This window comes from Cygnus atratus, chromosome 8 (genome assembly GCF_013377495.2).
Source record: "Cygnus atratus isolate AKBS03 ecotype Queensland, Australia chromosome 8, CAtr_DNAZoo_HiC_assembly, whole genome shotgun sequence".
NCBI lineage: Eukaryota > Metazoa > Chordata > Aves > Anseriformes > Anatidae > Cygnus > Cygnus atratus.
In genome coordinates this window covers 23,691,383-23,717,902 of record NC_066369.1, presented here as the reverse complement: position 1 = coordinate 23,717,902, position 26,520 = coordinate 23,691,383, and the positions used below count along the sequence as shown (strand labels likewise).

The following is a 26,520-nucleotide window of genomic DNA, read 5'->3' as shown; positions in this document are numbered from 1 at the left end:
ACCAGGGCTTGCCCCCACCCCTGTCACCCCAGGGAGATGTGCCCCACATCACCGGGAAAGCCGGAGGCCGTCCCGCTCCCCAGGGACGCACCCTGCCACCTCAAAGGCGGCTGTCGAGGAAGTGCAGACTGAACAATGTTCGTACCCTTGTTTAAAATGCTGAGCCCAGTGCTTTCTCATCTGTGTCTGTTTCTTCCTGTGCTTGGCAAACGAAGATTAGAGCCCCGGAGAACAGCGAGGCTGCGGTCCCTTCGCAGGAATTCCCCTCGCGCTATCTCTGAGTGCCTGAAGGACTCCGCCGGGGCAGCTTGCTCTTCCTGGCGCTGCACAGCCCACGCAAACTTCTCTGGAGAAGTCCTCTGCCTCTGGAAAGAAACAGAGCAACCCCTTAGCCCTTTTGTGATCACTGGGGCACGTTGTGCCTTGAACCATGTGAATCCCCGCGGTGGTGTTGGGCCTCTTTCCGTGACCGCCTGCGAGGTCTGGCAGAGCCATCCAGAGCTCCGGGCCCGCTTCCTTCCCCGCTTCCTTCCCCTCCCCGATAACCTCAGCCATGCACCTGCCTTCAGGAGCTGGACCAGAACACCCTCTTCCTTCCTCCGGGGCGGACAAATGCCCTCCTCGCAGCGACACGGCCCCGTCCTGCCCCAAGCCGCAGCTGGGGCCGCGCGTGGCTCCGCTGCCTCCCTGCTCTGGGGGGCTTCCGAAACCAGCGGCCTCGCACGGGCTGGCTGCTTTCACCATGGGTTCCCTCCGGGGTCTTTGCTATCCATCCAAGCCCCTCCGCTTTAGATTTGAGCACACTTGCCAGCATTTTATTTGAAAGGTTCCTCCTGGCTGGGCACAAGCTGCCGGGAGCTGTCTGCCCCAGCCTCCCGGTCACGAGGTCCCAGGATGTTTTGGGGTTTCCTGCATCATTTGGGGACAAGCATGGACTCAGTGCCTGCCGGTTCGCTGGGGAGGAGGAGAGCTGCGTGGCAGAAACCCTGCCAGGACTCCTGCTGCAGCGGGGGACAGAGAGCATGTGGTGCCGGGGACGTGTCCCCAAGTGCTGGCGGCTCTGCCAGGCAGGAGGGTTTGTCCCTGCCAGCTCACCCCACCCCACTGGGGGAAAATGCACCCCATGGCGCTCAGCAAAAGGAAAAAAAAAAAGAGATTTTGCCATCGCCTGAACCCACTGAAGCAAGAGGCAGGGCTGGTTCACCAGCTACCAGGAGGAGCCTGCCCAGCTGATTTTGATGGTGTCACTTTAACCCCAAACCACTGGCCCTGACCACAAGAGCACTGGCCCTGCCTCCATAAAGCATCGCACGGGTACTGGAGAGGGCACAAACGCAGAGCAGAGCTTTTGGGGTTGTGGCTGGTGTATTGGATGAGCTGACAATCGCAAGCAAGCCGGACAGACGGATCTGACAGCTCTCTTGTTTTGGGTTTAATCATTGGGGGTTATATTTTCCCCTTTGCAAGGCTGTGGTGCCCCATGGTTCCCTCCAACCCCGGTTCTAAGTGTGCAGGTTGTCTCACCTCCTGATTTTACCTTTTCTGCACAAACATGCTGCAGCTGCAACACCTCAGCAGCCTCGCTTTGCAATGGCTGCCAGCTCCGTGGACCCAGCTGGGGCCAGATCCCAAGCACAGGTGAGTCCTGCATGTCCTCGGTGTGTCCCCACCCCATCACCTGGCCACAGTGTGCCCTTCAGCCACGTCCCTGCTGGCTGATCAGGGACATGTGCCACCACCCGGTAGGTGACTTTATTTTTAAGGACTGTCTCTGAACCTCGTGGCTCCAGGGCAAACCCTGGCATCACCCAAGTCTGTGAAGCCACGGCGAAGGAGGCTGGATCCCACAGAGATGCATCCTGCCACGTGCATGCTCTGCATGGGATCAGAAGGTAAATCCCCAGGAGCAGCAGGCAAAGCCCCCATCCTAAACCCTCCCCCTTCATGAAAACATCCACAGCGCCAGGATCCTCCCATCTTATGTCAGCAGCATCGGCAGGAGCATCCCAGAGCGGGGAGAAACCCTATTAGTGCCATTCCCCCCCCCCCAAAAAAAAAAAAAAGTAAAGAAAAAAAAAAAGAACAGCAAACAAACAAACAAAAAACCCAATTGCTGTAGTACATTGAAAATGTAATTGAAAATACAATTTGAGAGCACCTGCCAAACCTGCATCTCAGCGGGGACCCAGCGCTGCTCCCCGGGGAGGACGGGGGGAGCCGGGACAGGGAGCTGGGACACCAGCACCGCTCAGCTGCCTCCTGCCCCGCTCAAACACCCGCCGGCTTCACGCAGGACATGTGCTGGGTGTTTTATATCCCCGTCCAGGCAGCCGGAGCCGAAGCCAGCCGTGCTCCTCCCGCAGCCCTGGCCGTGCCAAGCCGTCCCACGCTGCTCCCGCAGTGCCCACTGCGCTGGCTCGAGCGGCACGGAAACATCTCAACGCGCTTCCTAACTTGCCCCATCTCTTAAACCAACAAAAGTAAGTCTTGTCTGAAGCCAAAGGCTTTTTTTGCCTTTTGTTTCTGCTGCTTCTTTCCTTTCTCTTTCTTTTTATTTTTTTATTTTTTTCCTGGGAGGCGCCCAGCTCGTCCTGGCGCTTTCCCCTTTGGCGGATTTTGGGGGTGCAAAGCAGGGAGGGATGCGCCCGCGTGTGTGTGCACACGTGCGTGGACGTGTGTGCACGCGTGTGCGCTGCTCGGCGTGCCGGGGGGGGCCGCGGGGCCCGGGGACAGCTGCGGCTCGGCAGGGTCAGGATGTGACATCAGCGGCGGCACAAAAACCCTCGGCCCCGCTTTCTGACACGAAAGCTCGGCCAACGTCGGCGTGCGGCCGCTCCTCCCGCCGTGGGGCATCCCGGCGGGTGCTGGGCTTTTGTTTTGATACAGTTTATTTATTTATTTTTTATTTTTTTTTTATTTTTTTTCCCTAGTAAGAGCAGCAAGCGCAGCGGGATCGTGTGCTGGCGGCTGGGCGTGCCGGGGATGAGGTGAGTGCTGGGCTGGGGAAAGGAGCAGCACCAACGTCCCGCTGCTGTGTCCCCCACAACCCCGAGGATGCTCCTGGGGTGCTTCCAAGGCAGGTTGGGCAAACGCTGGGGAGAAACGAGACCCCCCCCCCCCCCCGCCTGGCTGGGACACGGGAGCCTGCGGAGACTCTTCCCCACGCTGCCGGTGTCTCAGCTGGGCTGTGTGTGTGTGAATACCGAGGGATCCTGTGCCTGGGGTGTGGGAGGGTGCTGGGCTGGGGAGCCGTGCAGGAGCCTGGAGGTGTGCGGGGCACGGGGGGAGCCCACGGTGTGGGTGGTCACCCTGCAGCCCGGTGGGGACCGTCCTGGAGGTGGCTTTGTCCGTGTCCGAGGGAGGGCAGGGGCAGCTGGGGCAGAGCGAGCGGTGAGGATGCGCTTCCAGCCGCTGGCTTGTGTCCCACGGGAGTTCCTGGCGTTTGGGATTGTGGCTCTGATGGTGGGGGGATTGCCCCTGGGTGCTGCAGGGAGCCTATCTGCAGGGCTCCGAGCAAGTCACTGGTGCCCACAGCAAGACCCAGCCCCAGGAGTGAGGTACCCCCAAACAGCAGTGGATGTGCCACCTGCAGCACAGAGAGATGGGGCTTTGGTTTTCTGGGGTCGGGAACACAGAGGGAACAGTGAGGCTGGTCTGGGGGCGAGCAGAGGTGTAAGTGGTTCTGTTCCTGGAAACCACATTGGTTTTCACGAGGTGGGGATTTCCGAGTGTCAGCAGAGCTGAGGGAAGTACCAGCACAGAGAGCAGAGCCCTGCTGCCTTTGGGAGTTGGTCCCTTCAAAAATGGGTGCTGGGGACTGCCCCAAATGATGCTCATGCCTCTCACAGGGCTCAGCAGCACCAGGAGCTGTGCCTGGTGTTTGGGGCTGGTGGGACACTGCCTCCAGCCCCCGGCTCTCCACAGCCCTGCTGTCTGGCGTGCTGGCCCTCGATCCCCTTCCCGGCATCTTGTCTTGGCTCGTTTCCTGGAATTTTCCAGCGTTTGGGTTATATTTGGGATCGGCAGCCAATAACCCCGTTTCTCACGGACGGCCCAGCTGGGGCTTGGCTCCAGCAGGAAGCCCAGGGAGAGGGAGCGGGGCCAGAGGCCTGAGGCCGTGCCCCCAGCACCTTCCTCCAGCACTCCCCCTCCTTTAAAACCAGACGTGGCCATGGGGAAAGCTGCAGAACCTCCTTGGGGAGCACCGCCTGCCCTTGGCCCCTAGCTGGATGGGGTCTGAGCTGCCTGCAGGGAGAGGGATGCTCGGGGGAGGCAGCTTGGCCTTTGGGGCCTTTCTGGTGCACCTCCAAGTTCACCACAGAGAAACCCCAGCTGCAGGTGCTCCAGGACAGGTTGAGCTTTGCAACAGGGCTTCTCCGGTGCTCACAGAGAGCTGTGGGGTCAGGATGCAGACAGTAACCCAGCCATGAGCAGCGATAAGCCAGCGGAGCCCTTCTGCCAGCAGGCAGCTGGTCAGACCGGCCGTCTGGAGGCCATCTGGGGGCTCAGGCTGGTGTCTGGGCCAAGGCCAGCCCCGGCACGCGGGGAAGTGGCAGGAGGGGAATTTTTGTGCTGTTGGGAAGGGGAGAAGGGAATCCCCGTCAGCAGGGGAGGAGAAGCCAGCACCGGAGCGGCCTAACGCCAAAATCCACCAGGGGAAGCAGAGGGGGAACGTGGAGCCGGCAGGTTTTATGGGAGCCCTGCTATGTGGGGCTCGGTCGGCTCAGGGCCTCTTGGAGGCTGCTGCCGAGCGGCCCTGCGGTTTCGGATGCCTGTGTGCGTGTGTAAGCGTCTCGGGCCGCATCCAGGGCTGGCGCAGGCACCAGGCCCGCTGCCAGCTGGAGGTGCCGCTGTCGGCGCCTTCCTCCTCCTTGTTATTACCAACCCAGGTCAGAAATAAGCATTACTGCGTCCCAGGGGCACTCGCAAAGAGCTTTCCCCCTCCCCGAAGCCAAGCCTTTGACTTTACAGCCCTAAATATAACGGGAGGGAAGGGAAATGTGTTTTGAAAGTGGGGAAATTGAGGCAGGGAGCACGGCACCGTCCCCACCAGAGCCCAGTCCTCGTCTGTCAGCCCAGAGAGCGGCGCTGTCCCGACTGCTCCCCCCTGGGGGTTTTGGGATTTGAGCTGGTTTGGGGTCAGAGATGCCGGCCTGCACTGGTGGCCTTGCTCGGAGCACGGGATTGTTTGCGGTGGGCAGAGGAAGCTCCCCTCCCTTCTGTTTTGCTTTTTTTTTCCCCCTTTTGTTTTGCCAGTTTCTAAACAGACCGTTCAGTGTTGTTCTTAATTTAAAACAAAGCCTTTGTCTGGCAGTGCTCTTCTGTGGTTTTCAAGTGATTTAAAGAAAAAAAAAAAAAAGAAAAAAAGTATCCTCCCCAAATCCAAAACTAAGGGCTGATCCTGACCCTGAACTTGCTTCCCCCCATCCAGTTCATTTCCTTTCTCCTCTGGCCCTGCCAGCCCTCTAGGAAACCAGGTTTTTGCACGTCCCAGCCTGCTGCAGCCCCGCGGCCCTGCCGCACCCCTGCAGCTTAACCCTGCACCGACTTGGCTCTCGCTAAACCCCACAGGTTTCTCTCCTGCTGCCGGTAAAATCGGGGCACGACTGAAACCAGCAGCCTTTGGAGCAGCGGAAGGGTTTTGCTGGGTGTAAAACCAGCCCCTGCAAAAAACGAGGCCATTTCGGGCAGGCAGATGGGGCGAGCACCGAGGATGCTGCAGCGCCACGGCGGGCACGCAGCGGCGGGGACTTGGGGGGCACGGGTCCACCACCGAAACCCCGAGCATCTTGCTCTGGAGGATTTGCAGATGCTTCAGGACGGGACATGCGGCCGCGGGTGCCGGCACCGCCCTGCTGTGGGAATCGCAGGGCAGCCAAGCGGGGACGCAGCCGTGCCCGGGGTGCCCGGGGGGAAGCTTTGATTTTGCGCGTGGGAACTGTGGGCTGCCCGGCACCACGCCAGGCCCCCTGGGCACCGGCGGCAGCGGGATGCGCACCGTCATGTTGCGGGGAGCCGCTGCCTCAGCCTGCTGGGGCATGGCTTTAGGATCTCCCCAAGCGGACATCCCGTTCGCGCTGCCTCGCGCTCCGCTGCTCCAGGTTGAAGGCAGAGACTGGGAAAACCTGGCCCTGCAAGCACCGCTGACAACATGAGTCCACGGCCACTTCCAACAAACTGCTTGTTTCCCCACTGTCCCCACTGAAGGGCCGTACTGGGTGTTTAAAGCCCCGGCCCTGGCCTCCCCTCAGCTCCCTCCCTGTGCCTCTCGTGTCTTTTCCTGCCCGCCGAGCAGTGGAAGCCTTGGAGCGAGGTTGGGAAAGAAGCCGGCTCTTGGCCCGGCGCCTCTCCCTGCTCCTTTCAGTCGTAAATCCCAGGATGTGCTGTTGGCTTTGTGTTAAATCGGATTTCTGGAGAACACTTTTCTCCCTGATTCCGGTGAGGATTCACGAGGCCTTTTAATGACTCGGTAATTCAGTAGCGATGCTGGCAAGGATCCTGAGCGAACCCGCCCGCGTTACCCAGCTGTGCCCAGCTGCCTGCGAGGTCGGGAAGGGGGCTGCTCCCAGCGCTTGGGCAGCGGTGCGTAGTGCTCCCTCATTGCTGCCCATCTCCAACAGATGCACAGCAGGAAAACCCCCAGCAGGTGCTGAGCAGGGTTCTTGCCCTGTTGTTTTTTTTTTTTTTAAATTGGGCATGGGGCCTGTGTGGGGGAAAATCACCTGCAGACACCCTGGTATTATTAAGCCGTTGCATGATGGCGTGGGGCAAAAATCATCTAAAAACACAAGTTTCAGGACTGGGTACAGCAGGGTATGGCGGGGCTTGGTGCCAGCGTGCCGCAAGCTCTGTGATGGTGGCAGAGCATCGCTGCATGCGTGGGAAAGGCTGCAGCTCGTCCCCACCAGCCTCCGCAGCACCGGTGGCACCCACAGCAGGGCTTTCCCCTTGCAGCCGTGTGCCTGCGGTGTAGAAACCCCTGCAGGGCAGATCCTGCACGCAGGGATGTCCCCAGGGTGGGCTCTGTGTGGAGCACAGGGCGTCCCTTGCAAGACAGATGGCTGATCTCTGCTGGGTTAAATAGGATTTGCCTGTGGCTTGGGACTGAGTTTACAAAACATTGAGTTTATACAGCAAGCTTTTGGCTAAAAGATGTCTTTTTAATGATGAATGTGCATCCAAGCCTTGCTTGGACACCATTCCCTCCTGCTCGTGACTTTGGGTAAGTCACTTCCCCTTTCCGTGAACATATTTATATTTTTAACTCTTTCTCCACCTCCTCCTCTCTGGGGGAGGCCATCTGGGGATTTTTTCCTCCCCAAGCCCCAGCAAACCATTTAGCATGCTGGAGCCTCCTGTTAACAACCCTGGAGAGGAGCGCAGGGAACTCCAGGCAGACCCACGAGTGCTTTTCAGCCCGTCCAGGACACTCCGGAGCAGACAGGATTTCCAGCAGAGCTTCAGGAAGGAAAAAAGGGAAACGCTGCAGACCTGCTCCGTGCTGGCAACCCCAGGCCGGCAGGAAGGGATGAGCTCAGAGTGGTGACTTCCAGACCTCGTCCCCTGTCCCCGGGGTGCTGCGAGGCTGGAGAAGCATGGGGAGCTGTGGGAGCACCAGCTCCCGCGCGCATTGTGCGCCGGAACGGCCGCATCCTGGCACCGGCGCGCTCGGCTGCCGTTTGTTTCCCTTCTTCGGATGCGGGTTTTGTTCTTCCGAACAAACACACGGGGCTGAACAACAACAAAAATCCCCCCTCTTCCCGTTGAGCCGGGTGCTGGGGCTGTGTGAACCAGCAGCCAGCTGCAGTCGCAGCGTTGTCCACAGGGAGCTATTTTTGTGAGCTGAGAAACCCCTGGGAAAGAGGCACGTCTCCTTTGCCAGGATGGGATAAAAGATGCCAGGTTGGGGCTGCTGGGGCTGGTGAACACCGCTGATATCACATTTTTTGTTTGATTGCAATATTTACAGATAAAGGCCCGGAGATAAGAGGCTGGCTGGCTCCTCACTGCTGCTGTTGTGGGGCCAGCAGCATCCCGGTGCTAGCTCGTCCCTGCAAGGTGCACACACGCACGGCTCTGTGCATAACCAAAATCTGTGTCCTTCTCCTCCCAGAAACCTCCATCCCTGAAGATCCCTGGCTTTGACTCCGCTGCCCTCACCCTGGCCGGCCCAGCCCATGATGGCACTGTGTCTCAAGCAAGTCTTCAACAAAGACAAAACGTTTCGCCCCCGCAAGAAGTTTGAGCCCGGCACCCAGCGCTTCGAGCTCTACAAGAAAGCCCAGGCCTCCCTCAAGTCCGGGCTGGACCTGAAGACGGTGGTGCAGCTGCCTCCCGGCGAGAGCATCAACGACTGGATCGCCGTGCACGTGGTGGACTTCTTCAACCGCATCAACCTCATCTACGGCACCATGTCGGAGTACTGCACGGAGAGGAGCTGCCCCATCATGTCGGGCGGGCTCAAGTACGAGTACAGGTGGCAGGACGATAGCAAATACAAGAAGCCGACCAAGCTGTCGGCCCCGCAGTACATGTGTATGCTGATGGACTGGATCGAGATGCTCATCAACAACGAGGACATCTTCCCCACCAGGATAGGTGAGTGTGCCGTGGTTCTTCACAGAAGGGCTCTGCCTGTAACCAGTGCGGGTTCCCAAACCATCACCGCAAACCTCCAGGTGTTGCTGAACTTTGAGAGAGCTTGGGGTTCCTCGCTCTGTTCACAGGGGTTGTGGAAAAAATATTCTCTTCTTCTGTGCTTTTATGTTTTTTCCATCTATTCTGCAGTTCTGAGAAATGAGGGCTGGTAGGTTGTCTGCTCCCTCACCCGTCCTCAAGGAGCTGAGCAGCGAGGCTGCTTGGAGCTGGTCAGCCGCTCCCTGCACCACCTTGTCCGTTTTGTCTTGATGGACCAGCTCCAGTTCTTTCTGGTTTTCTAAGTAGGTTCACGCTCCCAAGGTCTGGCCTTTGTCCTGCCTTGCTGCGTCACTTCTCAGCTCCTTTCCACCTCTGCTAATTCATCCCAGCCCTGAGGATACATCTCATCTTGCTGCGCAGCTAAGGGATCTGGCCTTTCCAGCAGCTAAACCCCTGCATACGATGCATCCCTGCAAAAACTTTGGCCTTAAGACCTTGCAGCAGCTGCCAAAGGCAAAAGCAGCATGCGAAATAACCCCTCTGCTGCTGACCTGCTGTGTTTGGCAGCTGATACTGGCCTTGCTGCCGAGCTGCTTTCTCGTTGTTTGGGGAGATGTGCAGGGGCTGGAGCTGGTGTGCTGGCCGCTGGGTGCTGGTGAAGGACAGCTACCTCTCCCCTTCGTTACGGGGCTGCTCTGGCTGTTTCCTGCCATTTTCAAGGAGCAGAAAGAGCCTATAAATAAACTCTTGCCCTGTCAGTGTTCAAGAGGCACTTGGATAATGTCTTTAATAATATGCTTCAGCTTTTGGTTAGCCCTGAAGTGGTCAGGCAGTTGGACGCGATGATCTTTGTAGGTCCCTTCCCACTGAACTTTTCTGTTCTGCTTTGTCCCACAGGATCTATTATTTCACTGGGTCATTCGCACTGGATCTGGCTGCCAGAGTCTCAGTTGCTGCCCAGGAGAGGTTGCTTTCCAGAAAAAATGGAAAGGAAGCTTTAGGGATCTTAGGGGGAAATGCAGGGCTTTGCAAGTCTGTTTCCCCAAACAGCACAGCCAACGGAGCTGGATGAAACCACTGCAGTTGGGCTTAGGATTTTTATTAATATGCTGAAAAAGCCCTGGAGACATTAAAGAAAATGGTCCGTGTGGGATTTCTGGCTGCCAGTAATTCTCACAGCCCCGTTTGGCTGTACTGGAGCATCTAGGCACGTGCTGCTGCTTTTCTGGGGAAAGCCTCTGCCCCTCTGGGCTATGAGGCTTGGAGGGGTGACAGCTCTGTGCAAGCAGGAGAGAGGCAGCATGCGGAGGCTTGGCCTGCCAAAATCTTAATTTCAGCCTCGTGGGATGGGGCGCCCGGTCTGACCCAGCTGCACGGGCTCTGCCTGCAGTTAGGGTGCTACAACTGTCCTTTGGGGGTCTCCTTCTCCCTCTCCATCACCTGAAGCCCAGCTGAGCACAGCGTGCTGGGGTGGTGCTGGAGCCCCGTGCCAGAGGACAGGCACCTGACCTCGGCTGAACTCCCGCTTTATGGTGGCATGCAGCGGGGAGGGACACGGGGCTTGGGGACAGTACCCCAAGTACACGGCAGCTTTCCATCCGGGTCCATCCATGCCATCTGTAAGGCAGCTGTCCCAGGACAAGGATTTCCCAGCTATGGCCACCTGACTGCAGACAAAGCAGACTTTTATTTTTTTTTTTCCAGAAACAGCAAGTGTTACCCAAACTTGCTAACGATGCCTGTGGCTAACCTCAGCACCCCTGCCCAACAAAAGCTACAAAACCCGAAGCGGCGCGTGATTCAGCGGGGCTGGATCATGGCTGTACTGGCAGCTAGGGGAGAGGCTCTTCGTGGGTCAGAGTGGGGGACTCCTTCGTCCTGGGCTTGGAAATTGGAGGAGACGGTGAGGGTGGAGGAGATGCTGCATCTTCCCCAACCACAGGGAAATCTACCCGCAGGGCTCAGTCCCACTGAAAGGCTTTGCTGTATAAATCCTCCCTCTGGAAGGAAACCTGTCTGTCCGCCGGTCACGATGAGACAGTTTCCTGGCTGGGGTGAGCCTGGCTGCTATAAATCACCTACAGCTCTCCCAGACGACCCGTATCAGTTAACACGCGCTTAGTGCTCTGTTTCCGTTCTCCCAACCAACATAGCTGACCTGGAAAAAAAAAAGAAAAAACATTTAAATGCCGAATAAGCATTGTTCCCATGCAGGGATTAGAATAAGTGATTCTACAGGCTTATTTTTACCAGCTGGTAAAATTATGTCGGTAGATTTCTTCATGAGCGAATTACCACCGGGAAAATATCGGCTCCTCCTGGTCATCGCTCTGCCCCGCGGTGCCTGCTGAGAGCTGGGGAAATCGCATTTTGTGTTTCACCAAGAGCCTGCCCAGGGTGAAAACCCGAACTCGGAGGGTTTGCAGGGCCACCTGTCCCATGCCCACACTGCCCCGTGTGCTGAAACGTCTCTGTTCTTAAAGCAGTGTGGACGTGGGGTTTGGACCAAAAGCAGCGGCGGCAGCGCCCGCGCCCTCTGCCCGCGGCTGCCAGGAGCATCGCTCACAGGAGGCCCTGGAGCTGTTCTTGGAAAGCTCTTCCAAGCTCAACCCTGCCATTCAAGCTTATTCCCAAAACAATGACAAAAAGCAGAGAAAACTTGATGCATAATTATCCCGTCCTTTCTCCCCGTAACAACAGGAGAAAAATGTTCAGAATTCAGCTAATTGTTGCAGTTTTCTCAGCTAGCTATTTTTTACATAATTTGCCTTTTATTTTCTGCCTTCTTTCTTCCAAAATTAATGCCACAGCAGCTTGCAGCTGCCATCGTGCTGTTAGTTTCAAAGGAGCTTTAAGGACTTATTTTTAGGAAAAGATGAATCACCGAACCATCCAGCGGCCAAAATGGATTTTAGCAATAATATTAACAACGATAATTCATCACGTAGTTCATTGAATTACTGCTTTTGGAGAGGAAAAAGTACGACTGCCAAGAAGCAAAATAGTTTCACATTACTGATTCATCATGAAAAAATGAAATTGGCTGGTGCACAAGGGCTGGGGACGGGAGAGATGGCAGGAAGGATCCAAGACCCATCCGCCTCCCCTTCCTGTAAGCGCAGGCGCTTTGTTACCTCTCGGTTTCATTTCCTTTTCCTCGCGGTCCCACATGGCTTCCTTACGTTTTGAAGCAATCAGCGCAGAGGGTGGAAAACAGACTCCTCGGAGCATTGAATCACATCGTGGGGTTTCAAGGAAAACATCCAAGGATAACTGAAGACGCTGATTCGTGGCAGGGCGGTGAGTCACACCGCTCGCCAGCGCCCCGGCTGCGCCGCAGCGATGAAATCGTACCTGCTGCTGGATTTACAGCCCTCGTCCTGCCTTCCAGCGCTCGTGATGCTTTCCATTTCCCCGCTCAGCTCCTGCTAGGACCGTTTCTGCTTGGGAGAGGCGATGATACTGGCCGCTGGCTGGCGGGTCAGTGTCTGGGTGGTGGCTGGGATCGCAGCCGGAGGAGAAGAGCTGGTGTCGCGTGTAAATGCTTTTCCTGACATCCTGACATGCTGGTGCGTGCGAGCAAGAGGGGGGGATGTGGGGAGGAGAAGCCAGAACCAGATACTCAAAATTCCTGGACCCAAAGGACCACAGCAGGCGGTGGTGTCACGACGTGGTGGGGTGAGAGGTGACCTGCTGAAGTCCACAGGTGACAGCCAGCCACCACGGCAGCCTGGCCGTGCCCGGAGAGGACAGCCTCACACTGACACCTTGTGATGGACACAAGGAAGAGCAGCCCAGCTTCACGTCCCAGGAGCTGATGGTGCTGCTGGGCTCATGGGAAACCACAGCGGCGGGGCAGCCCAGAAGGGTACCTAGAGCTCTTGGCAGCCCGATGCTATCTCTCCAGGCATCATTCGGAGCATGATAGCTCAGCAGCTCCCAGAGTTGCTGTCAGCCACAAGATTTATGCAGAACCTCTGTTCCCTGATGCAAGAGATGCTTTTGAAGAACCCAGGTCGTAGCTGGATGCGTCTGCCCCTCCAGCTCTCTTCAGCATGTGCACGAAGACGTTGCTGGCAGCTGGTTTGTAGGACAAGACGGTTCCTGGCTAACCTCAGGACAAAGGCAGAGGAAAGCCACTCACCACCACCCACCAGCTCTGGAGGTGGATCCTCCAACAGCAGTATCAGGACCACAGACACTGTTCAGAACAGCCTGTATTTCCCAGCTGGGTTCTGGGAATCTGCATTCATCGGAAATTACTCCCTCTGATGGATTTTTCTTTATTAAAATAAATATTTCTTGACTGGTTCCTCAAAGGTGCTCCGTAGGGGCCACCCTAATGGCTTGTCTCTGGCCCCAGCTGGGTGATTAGGGCTTTTATTTGCTTAGCAAATTCTCATTCAGTGCAAAAAGCCCCAGTGAAGCCTTTGCTAAAGCACGGCACCCTTCCTGACAGCAGGGAAGCCCAGAGGTCTGCTCCCTGGTCCCTGCCTCAGCAGACAGCAGGCAGGGAGAGGTCCACGGTCACGGGGTGAGGGCAGAAGCAGATCCCCATGCTGGTGGCATGGGGAAGGCCCGCGGGTACCTTGCCAGATGGAAGCATCTCTCCAAGAAAGCCCTACAGGACCTATTAGCATCCTAATGGGTGATGCCAAAGACCCTGCTGGGTTTGCACTGCCGCAGGATGCTGACGTTTACGCAGGGCAGTGGCCGTGAGCCAGTCTCAGAGCGCCTCTCCACGTCCAGGTGAGGCTGTGCCGAGACGTGTGTCCCCCTCAGGAGGCAGCCGAGCCACCCACCCATGGCCTGAGCTCCCAACTTCTGCCCCCTGCGTGAAGCAAAGCGGGGCTGGGCTGAGGGTGATGCTGGTCCTGACCAAAAAGTCCCTTTCTGCCCCGAGTGCTGGGACCCTGGCCATCGATAAACCAGGCTCCAGGCACGAACAGATCCTTTACATTTGCCACCCCTGGAGGAGAGGGGCACGGCACTGCTGCTGGCAAACAAAACTGCCAGGAGCCAGTAGGAAAAACAAGTTAATTGCCCAGCGGGGCTGATGAGGAAGACTCAAATTACCATTTTTATTTTTTTTTAGCCGAGAGATTTGCTGATGCTATCCACAACGTCATGCCTGAGCTGGCCACTGTTGAGCAGAGATTATGTGGAAAGATTTTTAAGAGGTTAAGTGCTGTATTAGTAAGAAGCTAAGGGAGGAGGTAGGTACAGCTGCGGGAAGGGAGGATTTTATTTTGCTTGTTGCAGATTTGCATTGAGTTGCTCAGGGGAGAGGAAGACCCGTCAAGAAAACAAATCATAATTGTTTCATTTTCCACCTTCCAAAAAAATATTTGCAGGGGTTTCAAAAGCCAGGTTTCCTTTAGAGATTTGCTTGCTGACACGGACCCTGTTATACCTCTGAGATTTTTCACTGTGATATTAGTGTGTTTAGGCAAGGGTGGAAACGTAGAGTAAGAAATTGTGTCCTTGTGCCGGACAAGGCTAAAAGCATAGAGTAAAGTGTGGTGGGTCCAGTTCCTGGATGACTCAGTAGGGAGCATCATACAGGCGCAATGACATGACTACATAGGGATTGCCAAGACGGGCATTTCTGTTCCTGATTTAATGACACAATTGTTTGAAACAAGGCTCAGGAGGAAAGCTGGAACCCCACCTGTTTCTGTTGATGCATCAGAAGTGATGTTTGAGGGCGTGTGGAGGAAGAAAGACAGCACAACCCATGGTTTTGGTTCTGAGGAGCAGGGAAGGTTTCTGTCCTGCTGAGAGGAGGTTTTGTTCTGTTCGTAGACCCGGGTAAAGACATCTGTGCTGTGCTGGGTTTGCTCAGGTTTGTATGGAAAGGGCAGGACAGAGCGATCCAGACAGGGAAAGATGTGGCCTCTGACATTGGATGAGAAATTTTCTCTCCTAGGGAAACTCCCCAGATTGCCAGAATATGCCTGCAGAAAATTGCTAGTTGGGCAATGAGGAAATTGGGCAAGGGAGAAAGCTGGATGGCACACTGCCCTGCTGGAGCTGCCACCTTGACATTGGCCAAGGGAGTCTTTCACCCGTGGCTGCCTGTTAAGCATGGCAGCAACACTTACACTCTAGCTGTTGTTGTTTTGTTTTGTTTTCCTGTTTGTTTGTTTGTTTTTTTTCCAGAAATGGTCAAATGGCTTCCAACTTGCTTCTGCTTTGCAGGTGTCCCCTTCCCCAAGCAGTTCCAGCAGGTTTGCACTAAGATCCTCACCCGCCTCTTCCGTGTCTTTGTCCATGTCTACATCCATCACTTTGACAGCATCATCAACATGGGTGCCGAGGCTCACGTCAACACCTGCTACAAGCACTTTTACTACTTCATCAGGGAGTTCAGCCTGGTCGACCATCGGGAGCTGGAGCCTTTGGTAAGGATGCCCCAGGGACAGGGAAGCAGAGGGGGTGAGGGCGGTGTGGGTTGGATGCAGCCCTGGTAAATTCGGGGGGCTGGGCTCTGCCCCCTGCAGCCACACTCTCTGGGCTCTTTCAGCCACCCTACCCCAGAAGCACACCTACGGTTTTTGTCTCTGCACCACCACAACAGGGTGTCCCTCTATAGTCTTGGTAGCTCTAACGAAATTTGCACACCAAAGTGTTGCCAGGCACTTGTGTGCACGTGGTTTTCTAGGGTCAGATCTGAGCCCAGATCTCCTCTCCACAGTCTTGAGTGTTCCTGTTGGGGTGTAAGGTCCTTGCCTGAGCTCCGAGTGCGAATTACAACGAGGCTGGAGGAAGGTGAGCCCCGGCAGGGCACGCAGCTCCAGACAGCAGCTATCCAGGCCAAACGAGAGAGGCCTTGCTGGAGCTCCAGGATCTGCTGCAGCCTCCCCTGGGAAGCACTTAGCCAGGCAGAGACCTTGGAAAAAGCAGAGCTGGGGCACCAGAGGAAGAGCTAGACAGGCCCGGCACATAAACCAGAAGATGTGCATAGTTTTGTAACAGAAGCAGGTGTGTCACAGGCAAAGTCAAGTGTGGGCTGACCTAGAGAGGATGTGTCGCGATGGGGAGAAGAATTAATAGGGAGCCCAGTAGTCAGCACACAGTGATAAAGGACAGGCTGCAGAAAAGGCTGAATCCAGCACTGGAGAGCCAGGGAAGACCAAGTGCATCCAATTCCAGAGAGACCAAAGGGCTAAGAAAAGTCACAACATGAACTGCTTGTTTAGGAGCACCAGGGGTGCCCCTGCCTTCCAAGCACTTTAACTCCTTTTCTGCTTTCTTTTGTCTCAGTCAATTCACCTCTTCTGCTCTAATTTCGATTTGGGAGAGGGGATCATGATCCAACCAGGGGAGACCTGAATGACAACAGCATCCACATTAATTACTTGGTGTCATTTGATTTTGATCTATATTATCAAATGGCCCTCGGCTCCAGAAAATGGCAGCTCAGTGTCACTGGGTCCCGTGTCCTTCTTCCTCCCCAGCACTCCTCATGACAAACTTCGTTAGCATTGATACACAGCCCGTAATGGTGTCATCTCCTTTGAGTGATGCTGCCTAATGTAAATAATTAGCATTAATAGCCAAAGCAAGAGGCTGACATTGCTAAATAGCCTTTCAATGCCAGTGACTCACATGCAGCATGGGATGATTTATGGGTCTGGATGAATCGAAGATGAATAGATTTTCCAGCGTGATGCAACCAGGGTTAAACTACAAGGAAATGAGGCGCATTTCTCCCTGGTCTGTCTTGTTTCTTGGTGTGCCCATTGCCTGGTAAGTGTTGCTGGTACCCAAGCCCTGCGGGAAGCTCAGGCACCCAGGAGACCTCCTTCCCCCAGGCGATAACTGGCTGTAGGCGTGAGCGAGTGACCTGCAGCCAGAGGATGGCTGTGCCCTGGATGCAGTGCTGTGTTGGGGACAGAGGGACAAGTTCCTGCAGCTTATGGGCAACTTTCGAGGACTGAAAGCAGTCCTTCTGATCACCCTGTTACCCCAGGGAAGCTGAAACTGGGCATTGGTCCCAAACTCTCAGTGGGTTAGGACACTTCTCTCTGCTGCACGCAGGGAAAAAGTGCACTTACTGCTGCACTTGGATGGCCAGAAAACACCAGGAGACCAAAGGGGACAAAATCAGGCTTCTGTAACAATTCCTTCCCCCCAAGGCACAATATCAGGCAGTCTCTTCACTGGGTTGTGTGAAGGAGTTCCCGGACACCCGACCAGGCCACCCAGTTCTTTGGGTGTGCAGGGGCTGGTGCTTGCACTGGTCTGGTTGCAGCGCAGCAGCACGGTGAGGATGCACAGATCCCAACACCAACCTCTGCAGTACTTCCCACTTGGCCCCAGCCCACTTTCCCATTGCAAATCTCTCTCTCCAGTGGCTTGCTTTGCTCCTTCTCCTTCTCACCGGGCTGCACCACAGCTGTCGCCTTGCCCCTGGGTGTTTTTCAATCTTGAAGGACTCCTCAGCTGGTTTGACACACAGGCGAGGACAGACAGCGCGTTGCATCTGCCTTCAGCTTAGGCGAAGAGGGCAGGGTCTTGTTTTTGCAAGATCTCAAGGGCTGCAGAAAGGTGGTCATCTCTCAGTCAGGATAAGATGAACTGTCCTCGAGAGGCTGAGTCTCTCCTGACTGCCTCATGAGCCCGGACAACTGACCTCACCTTGCACTTTGATGGCCAGTTAGCCCACACGAATCCCATGGGAGAGGAGAGTCCTGTTCCCTGCACGTGGCTGTGGAGGGCCACCAAGCACGTAGGCACTTGGAGGGAGCAGGACAGCAGGTCTGAGTGCTGTACTATGGCTGCAGCTTCCCAGATGTGGGTTTTCTTTTGGGGAGTCCCAGTTTGGAGATTTAGGATGACGAGGAAAGAAAAATCAGCATCTCATCAGCCAGAGAATGTCCAGTTAGGCTCATGTAGCTTGAAAAAAAATACAGAGATTATGGGATGAAGGAGTTTTTGGTTTCAAAGACTGCCTCTGCCTGAATTTCCCTTTGCTGTCTCAATCAAACTTTTGTCAAGCTTCTTTAGGAAGTGATTTCATAGCAGCGAATTGTGGGAGCCAAAAACGAGATAGATCTTTTGCAAAGGCAGAACGACAGGCAGTGAGTCACTCTTAGCAAAGGCCAAATGGAGAAATGGGGGGGCTGAGGGAAGCTGTGCACTTGAGGGAAGAGGCGGCAGGTCACGGCACTGGGCAGCAGCACTGGCAGAGCCCCAGCTGGTCACGTACCAAGGCAGGGCGCTGGGGATTTCCAGGGGGTGATGACTGCAGAGAAACGCTCTCTTTGCCACTCTCACTCAGTGGATTTTAAAAACAAAGCTCACAGCACTGAAGAGCAGAGATTGCATCTTCTGCCCCCTCGGTTAGATCACTAAAGGGCCTTTTACAGGGTTACCCAAAAGTCATCCCACTTTCCTAGTTCTGTTTTTTTTTTCACAGCTGCATCCTTCCTTCTCCGCAGACCAGTCAGGTCTATTTTGGGAGTACATTTTAAAATGCGAAAACATTTATCTGGGGTGTGTGGGGGATCTGTGTGCATGTGCAGATTCACAGACTGTGAATGTGGTGAGCCAGAGAGAATCACAGACTTCCCTGCTATTAATTGTACTCCTTAAGGCAAGGACAACTACAGCCTTCCACCAGCTGAAAGGTGGGAACCTTCCCAATGCAGCTAGCACTATATGATGCCATCCTGGCTAAAATCCCCAATCTGTTAGCCTAAACAGAGCTTGCTCTTGTCATCTTGTCCCTCCCTGTGTCCAGCGCTGATGGCTCAGGCCTAGGATTTGAAGATGAAGCATTTGGCAAGTGACAAGAGTGGTGACAATGAGAGGAGGGGACTCTGGCTACGGATGCTTGGGCCTGAGTGGCTGATGGAGGAGCTGATGAAACTGGGGAGCCCTGCTTCTGTGTCTTAGGGGTACCACAAAGCAGTAGGCCCCTGAGAGGGACATCAAGCAAACAGCACTGAAGGCAGGAGACAGGAGTTGCCAGGAGGTTTTCCATGGCCCTCTGCTATTAGAGTTCATTTGCACGACAGTGTGGGATCCCTTGCCAAAGCCACAGGTCCTTTGGTGAGCTGTTGTCACCTCCTGGAGCCAGAGCCACCACTCTCCTGAGGCTCTGGGAGCAGCACCGCCTGCTCTGCCTGCTCCCAGCCGAGTCAGCAGCAGGATACCTGCCAAACTGCCTTGTATTGTCACTATGGTGTAAGCTGTCTTTGCACTTAATGGTTCTCTCTTTTCTCCCCCCTTCCCTTCAACGCAGAAAGAAATGACAGAACGAATTTGCCACTGAGGCGATCTCAGCAGACGAACCCAGCCAGCTCACTCGGCACCCGACGGGACAAGTGTGCTGGGGGACCCCTTCCCAAGGACTTGCTCTGGGAGTCTCAGCTGAACTATGAACACTGCAGAAGAGCCTCTTCAGGCCAGAGCTGAATCCCAAGCTTGCTAAACATCTCTGAACATATATATTTTTTAAATTGTAACAGATTCCAGTCTGTCTTATGGCTACTGTCTTAGAAAGCCACTGACTTCTGGAGAATGAGGCAAGTTGGGTTGACTGATACACACTCTGGTCTCTAAGAACCAATCCCATGTGTGATAACATTTCTTCAGCTAACTTTCCTCTGGTTTTGTCCTCAGCTACATTATCTTCAAATGTTTTGTTAGTGATACCTGCCCTGCAAGCAGGTATGACCTTGGCTGAATCATGCCTGTTGCCTTGCCCAGATGCAGTGGGTTTGTCGTAACATCTGAGATCAGCTCTGCAAAGTTGATGAGGTCTGATCCCAGCTGACTTCATGAGGTTAGCTGCCAATGTCCTGTTTTTAATCATGAGCTGTGAATGTCTCTCCTTCTGACCTAATCCATGCTTTACCAAAGGGACCTTTTTCTCTTTTTTTTTTCCTTTTTTTTTTTTTTTTTTTTTTTTTCCCCAGGAACTTTTCATGCTTGGCAGTGGGGATTTCATAACTAATAGCAAGGTGGCCCCATGACAAAAGGAAGTGAATTGGCGACTTTCCATTGTGATCAGCACAGTCCACACAAGTATTTTCTATACTTAGAAACTGTGATACAAAGTGAGGGAAATAAACGTGCCAGAAAACAAACAGTATTTGCTGACATGTTGTCTTGTCTCAAAGCAGCAGGTGCTGGCTACAGAAATTGTCTTTCCATTGTCCAGCCCTATAGCACAGAAAAACAGGTGGGGAGGGACTTTAAGAGACATCTAATCTACCCTGATCTTCCAAAAATGCAAGATCAGTTCCCCTTAAGCCTTTCTGAATAGAGTTTCTCTAGCCTGAAAAAGAAAGCATACCATTGCTACCTGGTCTGTGCCCCTATTCCCCTGAAAGGCATCAAACCTCAAAACTTCTTCCCTGCTTGCAGTGCCTGTTAACTAGCGTTGCATTCCCTGTGACATTTTCTTTTGACATGAGTTGAAGTTTTTTTTTAATTATTATTATTATTTTTTTTTTTTTACAATTTTGAGGGAGTTAAATTGTCTGAGCCACGGCGTTTTTATATTTGTCTTTCCTGGCCTTTTTCTGGGAAAGTTTTGTACACCAGACCCAGCTGATATTTATAACCAGGGCTTTGCCCATTTTGGGGGGAGGAAGGGGATGTGGCTAGAAAATGTAAATATTTAAGCCAACACTAAAGTGCACAAGTGCATTTTTAGCGCTCAGAGCACTTATTTTGTTGTGAAAATCTATTTTTTTTAATCTTGTGTACCAGATGTATATTTTTACATGGAAATAAAATGGAGCAAAATGGACACAAAATGACCTGATAAATCATTCCAATATTTTCACTGTAAAATAATAATTGAAAGTCCAAACATTTTTGTTCTGTTACTAATTAAAGAAACATGAACAAGCCTTGTGTGCTTCACTCTTCCCTAATTCCTCTGCAGTAAGACATCATGAAAAAGCACCCAGGATAACTTGAAGAGTGGATTTCCCCCAAGAGTTGCAGCACTGATGAAGCTCAAAGCCACATTGAGACCTCAGCAACTGGCAGCTTTGCAAATAGTTGTGCATGATGGAGAAAACTCTGTAATTGGCTGCTGAATACTGGTTTGGGGCTCAGCCACCAGCAGCAGAGCCTTAGTGCGTGATGTAAATGCCATGAGGGGTCTGCTGAAAAAGGACTGATGAAAGTTCTTAAGTATTTGAACATCTCTATAGTGGCTCTGGCTACTGTTTTCCACTGATCATGTAGAAAATTTCAGCTCTCGGTGTTTTCCCACATCCTGCATCTCAGGAAGTGGCTTGGTATAGGCTAGTGTTCCTGGTCTGCATCCTCCCCTTGCAGTTTTTTCATCAGCATACCACCTGAAGGTATTTTTCCAGTGATGCACAGCAGTGAGTTTGGCTCACTGCTTTTTTCCACAGGTATGTGGTTCCTGGGCCATAAGAAGGGAAGAAATGGCCACCACACCAGTGAGGCTGGGACATGGGGTGGTGGTAGGGGGTTGCTGGACACAATGGCATCTCCTGTGTTAATGCAAGGGGCTGGAAGGTCCTAGAGTGGATGGTCATAACAACCATGACGTGATCTGGTCTGAGATACTCCGAGTGAAAGCTTGTAATCTGTAAGAGAAGACTTAGGAAGAGAGTAAAAGGAGCCAAGGAGAAGCTGTTATTTCAAAGCGTTAAAAATCTGTCCACACTGGGAGGTAACCATGAAGCCACTGGGGATTAGAAAGGGGTAAGGAGGGTTAATGACACGAGATCCATTCTTGGATGGCTTTCTTGGAGGTGGGAGAGATGCTGATTCCAGCAGAGTTTCACAACTAGAGGCAAGAGTCTCTCTCTTGAATGCGTGCAGTTTTTCCCTTCTGGCAGCTGATGGCTTTGTTAGCACAGCTTGGTCAGCTGGATTCCCTCATGCGGGTCAGGGAAGGACAAATGACTCACAAGTGTCGAGAAAACCTTGAAGCCAGAGTGTGGCATTCAGCTCCCCGCTGAAAAGAGACCCTGAGTCAGAGCTGAAATGCCAGCGGTGCGTGGGGGACTACTGCACGTCTGCGCTGATGTAGAACATCATAGCAACAGCAAATGAGGTCTCCTACATGAGAGAGTCTCTTCCTGTAGAGGTGGCTGAGGGAAAAAAATAAAAATAAATAAAAATAAAAGAGAAGGAAGCATGGTCTGGAGGGCAGAGGATCCCTGATTCCTCAACATACATGATTATTCAGCCTGTGTTAGAAGGAGAAGCTTCACTGCCATATGGGAAACCCTCCGAAAGCTATTTTATTACTACCTTTAACGAAGCTGTACCCGCTGGGAATAGCCATACTGTAACAGACCCATCTTTTGTCATTTAATATTTTATATCCACTGGGCCAGTTGCCAACTGCTTTGGGCTATGCCCTAATGACAGAGTGAGGGAAGCGTTTTGCCGTCGTTCACGTGGCTGTCAGGTGAGTGTATGTAAGAGCTGGCAGTCTCAGGACAACTCCCTGTAGGCACCCTGGGCTGGAGGCCAGGACCAGCACTGCACTCGTGGTCTTCCTCCCTTGGCTCTTACTCATCTTGCAGCTTTCCAGCAGTGCCAGGATTCTCCACGCTTACATGCACTGGAGGGAATAAGAGCTGAGATGTACACAAGTCTCCGTGTCTCCAGCAGCTGTTCAGGGGCCTAGCATTCGGGATAGCACATGGCTTGTGCTTCCCCTTGCTCTCCCAGGCTGGACAGCCTAGGAAATGGACTGGAAGGATTTGTAAAGGGGGTTTTTACAAAGATTTCTTGCTAGGTCTGGCAGCAAGGCGAGGAGCTGTAGAGGATGAAAAGCACAGCGTGCAGCATGAAGCCAAGAGTACTGCCAGCCCGGTGCTACTGCAGGGGAGGTGAAAACACGAGTTTCCAGGGTATTTCTAGTCACCGTGTCTTTATTTTTTTTATTTGTTTTATTAACAAACAGGTAACTTCATCCTTCATCTCCGAAAGGTCTGCAAGGGAGGAGGGAGGTGACGGACGAAAAACATGAGTGGCGATGTAAACCCTTCCCAAGTGTCTAATACAGCTTGTGTTGCAAGTTTGCAGACACTGTAATTTGCTTGATATCTCCCTTCCCTTTTCGTCTGGCAGCCGTATTTCCCTTTGGCCATCAGACGGTGTGTCTCAAAAGCCACTGTGCAGTGCACAGCTGTATGGCCTGGGGTAGATGGGGAGTTGGGGGTATGCAGTAACAATCTAATGATTGGCTTGTAGAGTGGAGACGAGCATTTTTCTCCTTGTTTCCAGCAAGTTTGACTTGTTGGTGTCCAGCAGACCATACATTTTCCAGATCCCATGTTATTTTGGCTTCCTATTAAATAGAGTCAGTTCAGGACCTCTGTCCCATCGGGCAGTGGGCTGGCACCTTGTGAAGGTGTGAGTAGTCCTCATGGGTCTGGTTATAGGAAAAGCAAGTTTCACCCTGGCAATCACAAACATCCATACCAACAATTTTAATTCACATCACCTACACCATGCTACACATGAATCATAAGGTTTCCTGAAAGAAACAGCACTTTTTTTTTTTTTCCCTGTAAAGAAGGGCTGTCCACAACAAAAGAGTGACACAGCAGTTTGATCCTGGCAAATGTGATTGCATAAGCCATTCTCTGGGTTTAATCGCTTAAATGAGAAGTATAATTTTCAGAGAAACGGAGCCTGTACAGCTTCCTTGAACAGCAGAGGGAATGGTACATGCTCCGTGTCCTGAAAACCAGACTAGACTAGATTGAAGGTGCTTAAATATAGATTTAGGTGCTTGGCTGTGGGCAGATAAGAGAGGGATAATTCTAGTCAAGGCTTAAAATCATTTTTGCAGTAAAACATAGGCCATACTACTCTGATCCAATTGTAACATGGCTAAATCAAAACTAGCTTTGGTAATTATTTCTTATTTGCCTAACAGCCAGCATAGATGTCTCCTTATCTTCTCTGCTGTGTGCTGCATGGGTAAAAAGCAGACATGTAATTGAAAAGGTATTAAAAATAAAAGGAAAAGTCATGTGGAAGAGCTACTTATTTTACTGTGGTTAATACATGAATTACACTGCTTGAGAAGGTGCTTTCTTCTTCACTTTTCACAGGACTTTGCCCTGAAATATAAGCATAACCATTTCTTAGAAATGCCGTGCCTATTCTATTAAAAAACAAGAAAATGAGAACCCGAAGCCTTTTTTTTCCAGCTTTATACCAGGCCAGATTGAAACTTAAGACTTGTCCGCTAGTTAAATGTGCTGTGCAGCTGGGTTACCTTGCAAGTAACAAAGGGGACGGAAAAAACAAGGATTCAACATATACATCTTGCTTTGAGAATGGATGCCTACTTTTACAGACATAAAAAGCTGTGTTTTGTTAAGAGCCTTTTAACCCAGCGGAGAAAGATGTGACAAGAAACAGCAGATGGGAATTACAATCCAGATGAATTATATTTGAAAATAACCTACACGTGTTTGACATCTTCTCTGAGCATAGACAGTCCTTGATGCTGAGAGTGTGAATGTGCTTGCAGGGACTTGAGCTACTCTTCCAGACTACTCTTCAATTCTGTTCAAGGAAATACATGGGAAGATGTTCAGGCATAACTCCTGACTCCCTCAAGGATAAAAGGTTTCAAAGTGTTGTGGAAATAGATGATCAGCTAGTGGGGAGAGAAGACTAGTAATGCCCTCCCGTAATGGAGATGGTTGAGGAGCATTCTCAGCCAAGATGGGCCTCCAGAGATCCAGGTGGGAAATTGCTGCCAGGAGTGGCTTAGCTGTGGATAAATCTTCACCTGGGTTTGCCTCTTAGATATCAGAGCACTGCATAAGCACACACACGGCTGCATCCTTAGGAAACGAAGCTTCAATACTACTGCTGTTTGCAGGACAATGTGTTCTTTCATGCTGGTGTGGTGGAGAGAACAAAACGCCTTCATCCTGTGAGAGGATACCACAAAGATGCCATTGAGCTTCATTACTCTCCATCCTGTCCTGGGACCTTCAGGTTTCAGCTGTCTGAGGCACTGCTCTTTTGCTTCTCGGCTGTTTCTTTTGAACCCATGTGAGAAGCCTTCTAAAAGTGTGGTGTATTCTCCTGGCCACCTTGACAGAGAAGGCAGCACGAGCATGTAGCGTGTCTTAACTTGCCTTACACTTGCTGAGCTTGTGACTTTGAGAGTTGTGGGTACTAAGCTGCATGAACAGCTTGAAACCATACAGTGCTGGGATGCTCATGGATTAAAGCTGCGATTCACTGATAGAGCTGAATTTGGTGTTTCTCTTGAGCCATTTTAACAACAGCCAACACTAGCAGGACTCAATAGCTTTGTGTGAAAAAAGTTATTGGTCCTGTATTTGGCAGCAGAGATGACAGTCTTGGGTCAGTATAACCAAAAGAGGTTGCTCTCCTCACATGGCATCTTGGAGATGGTTTCCCACCCTCTGGGGGTCGGAAAGGCTGTATCTTCTTGCCATGCATTTTCCTACAAGCTCTTGCCATGTGGCAGATACCATCCCTTTTGAAATGTGGTATCAGATTGTATGTGAGCTCCTAGTTCTCTGCAAATGCAAAATAAAATGGGATAGGTCTCCCAGTGAAGCTAGTATCTCTACATGCCTTTGAAATTCTATGGAGAAGATAGGATATTGCAAATGAGGGAGTAATATCGCACAGGAGTTCATGTTGGACCTGATTTTATTTTTTATTTAGTACAGACTCTAAATTTCCAAGTTTACATCTTTTTATTTAGTTTATTACAATGAGTGGAGGATTGAAATGTCACCCAAATGGGGAATGACCTTTCAAAATGTCAGTCTGCGTTGACATGGAAAAAACCTCTTCTTTGCCAGGGATACTTCTCAGCCTTACAGGGGGAAATAGCACTAATAAAAAGGCTCAGGAAGATAGAGGTAACACCTGAGAAGCAGATCTGTGCTTCTCTCCGTAAAACTGAAAGAAGGGCCAAAGCAAGATTGCTGTTATTAGAGAGCCTTTTTTCTCTTGCTGCTCTTGCGCAGAGCTACTGCCTTGTGTTTCTGCTGAGAAGAACACCTGATTGTTTTTCCAATCAAACATATTTAATGGCGATATAAATAGCAAATCTAAAAAGGAATAAAGCTGGCAAAATTAAAAACCTCACTCCATAGTACTTATTTAAAAAAAAGAAGAAAAAACATCTGAGTAGCACTTTTCTCTTGCACTGCTGCCCCTTTTCTGTAGTTGTACAGGCCATAAATGAGACTGATCTTTCACTGGCATAAAAAAAATAGGGGGGGGGGCAGCAGTTCTGGGGAAGTAAGGAAGTGGCTGGAGGAAATAAGGCTCCTGGCTAAACTATTCAAGAGAATGTGAAAAAATGAAAAAATTCATCCTAACATAGAAAGACTGTTGTTTATCCCCAAAGGGGTATGAGCAAATGAAGCTAGAATACAGATAAGATTTTGAGGAGTGGTTTGTGTTTGGTATCTGCAGGGGCAGTTCAAGTGTACAGCAATGATTTTGCAAAGTCCTTTTGAAATTCTAGCCTACCGTAGGGCTTTCATTCTGTGCTTCCCAGAGTTATTAGGTTTATCCCTAGCTCCTGGTTGTTATAACTGTACTTTTTCCTTATGTTCGTCTTAGTCTGATCTGCTTCAAGGTGTATCTGGCTTGCTGGGTGTCAGGAGGCAAAACCCCAACCCCTCTGCTTTAGCCATGCTGTTCCAAAGGCAAACAAAGAAGAACCTTTCCGCTTGTTGCCTGAGAGACTGCTGAGATATGCAGGCCCATAACTTGAACCTGAGGCTAAACTGAAAACCTGTGAAAAATCAATGGCTTATGTAAGATGCTTGTGGGGAGCACAGGACAAAGAAAGTAGGTAAGGAAATGAACTTAGACAACAGTTTCAACTCTGTGGGAAAGCTGAAACAA

General features: G+C 52.1%; 1 protein-coding gene across 3 annotated transcripts; it reads left to right on the top strand.

The window, feature by feature from the left end:
- Positions 1–917: 917 nt before the first annotated feature.
- MOB3C (MOB kinase activator 3C) lies at positions 918–20,507 on the top strand. 3 transcript variants are annotated; one of them, XM_050712113.1, is made up of 6 exons: positions 918–1,638; positions 2,327–2,480; positions 2,931–2,987; positions 8,114–8,598; positions 14,839–15,041; positions 18,890–20,507. In XM_050712113.1, the coding sequence occupies exons 4-6, from the start codon at positions 8,178–8,180 to the stop codon at positions 18,917–18,919; spliced, it is 654 nt and encodes a 217-aa protein (XP_050568070.1). In that variant the 5' UTR covers positions 918–1,638; positions 2,327–2,480; positions 2,931–2,987; positions 8,114–8,177; the 3' UTR covers positions 18,920–20,507. The 3 variants fall into 3 exon arrangements, with proteins under 3 accessions (XP_050568070.1, XP_035393621.1, XP_035393623.1); XM_035537728.2 differs by having other exon boundaries at positions 965–1,892; XM_035537730.2 differs by lacking the exons at positions 918–1,638; positions 2,327–2,480; positions 2,931–2,987; positions 14,839–15,041; positions 18,890–20,507 and adding an exon at positions 10,342–10,457 and having other exon boundaries at positions 8,178–8,598.
- Positions 20,508–26,520: the final 6,013 nt, after the last annotated feature.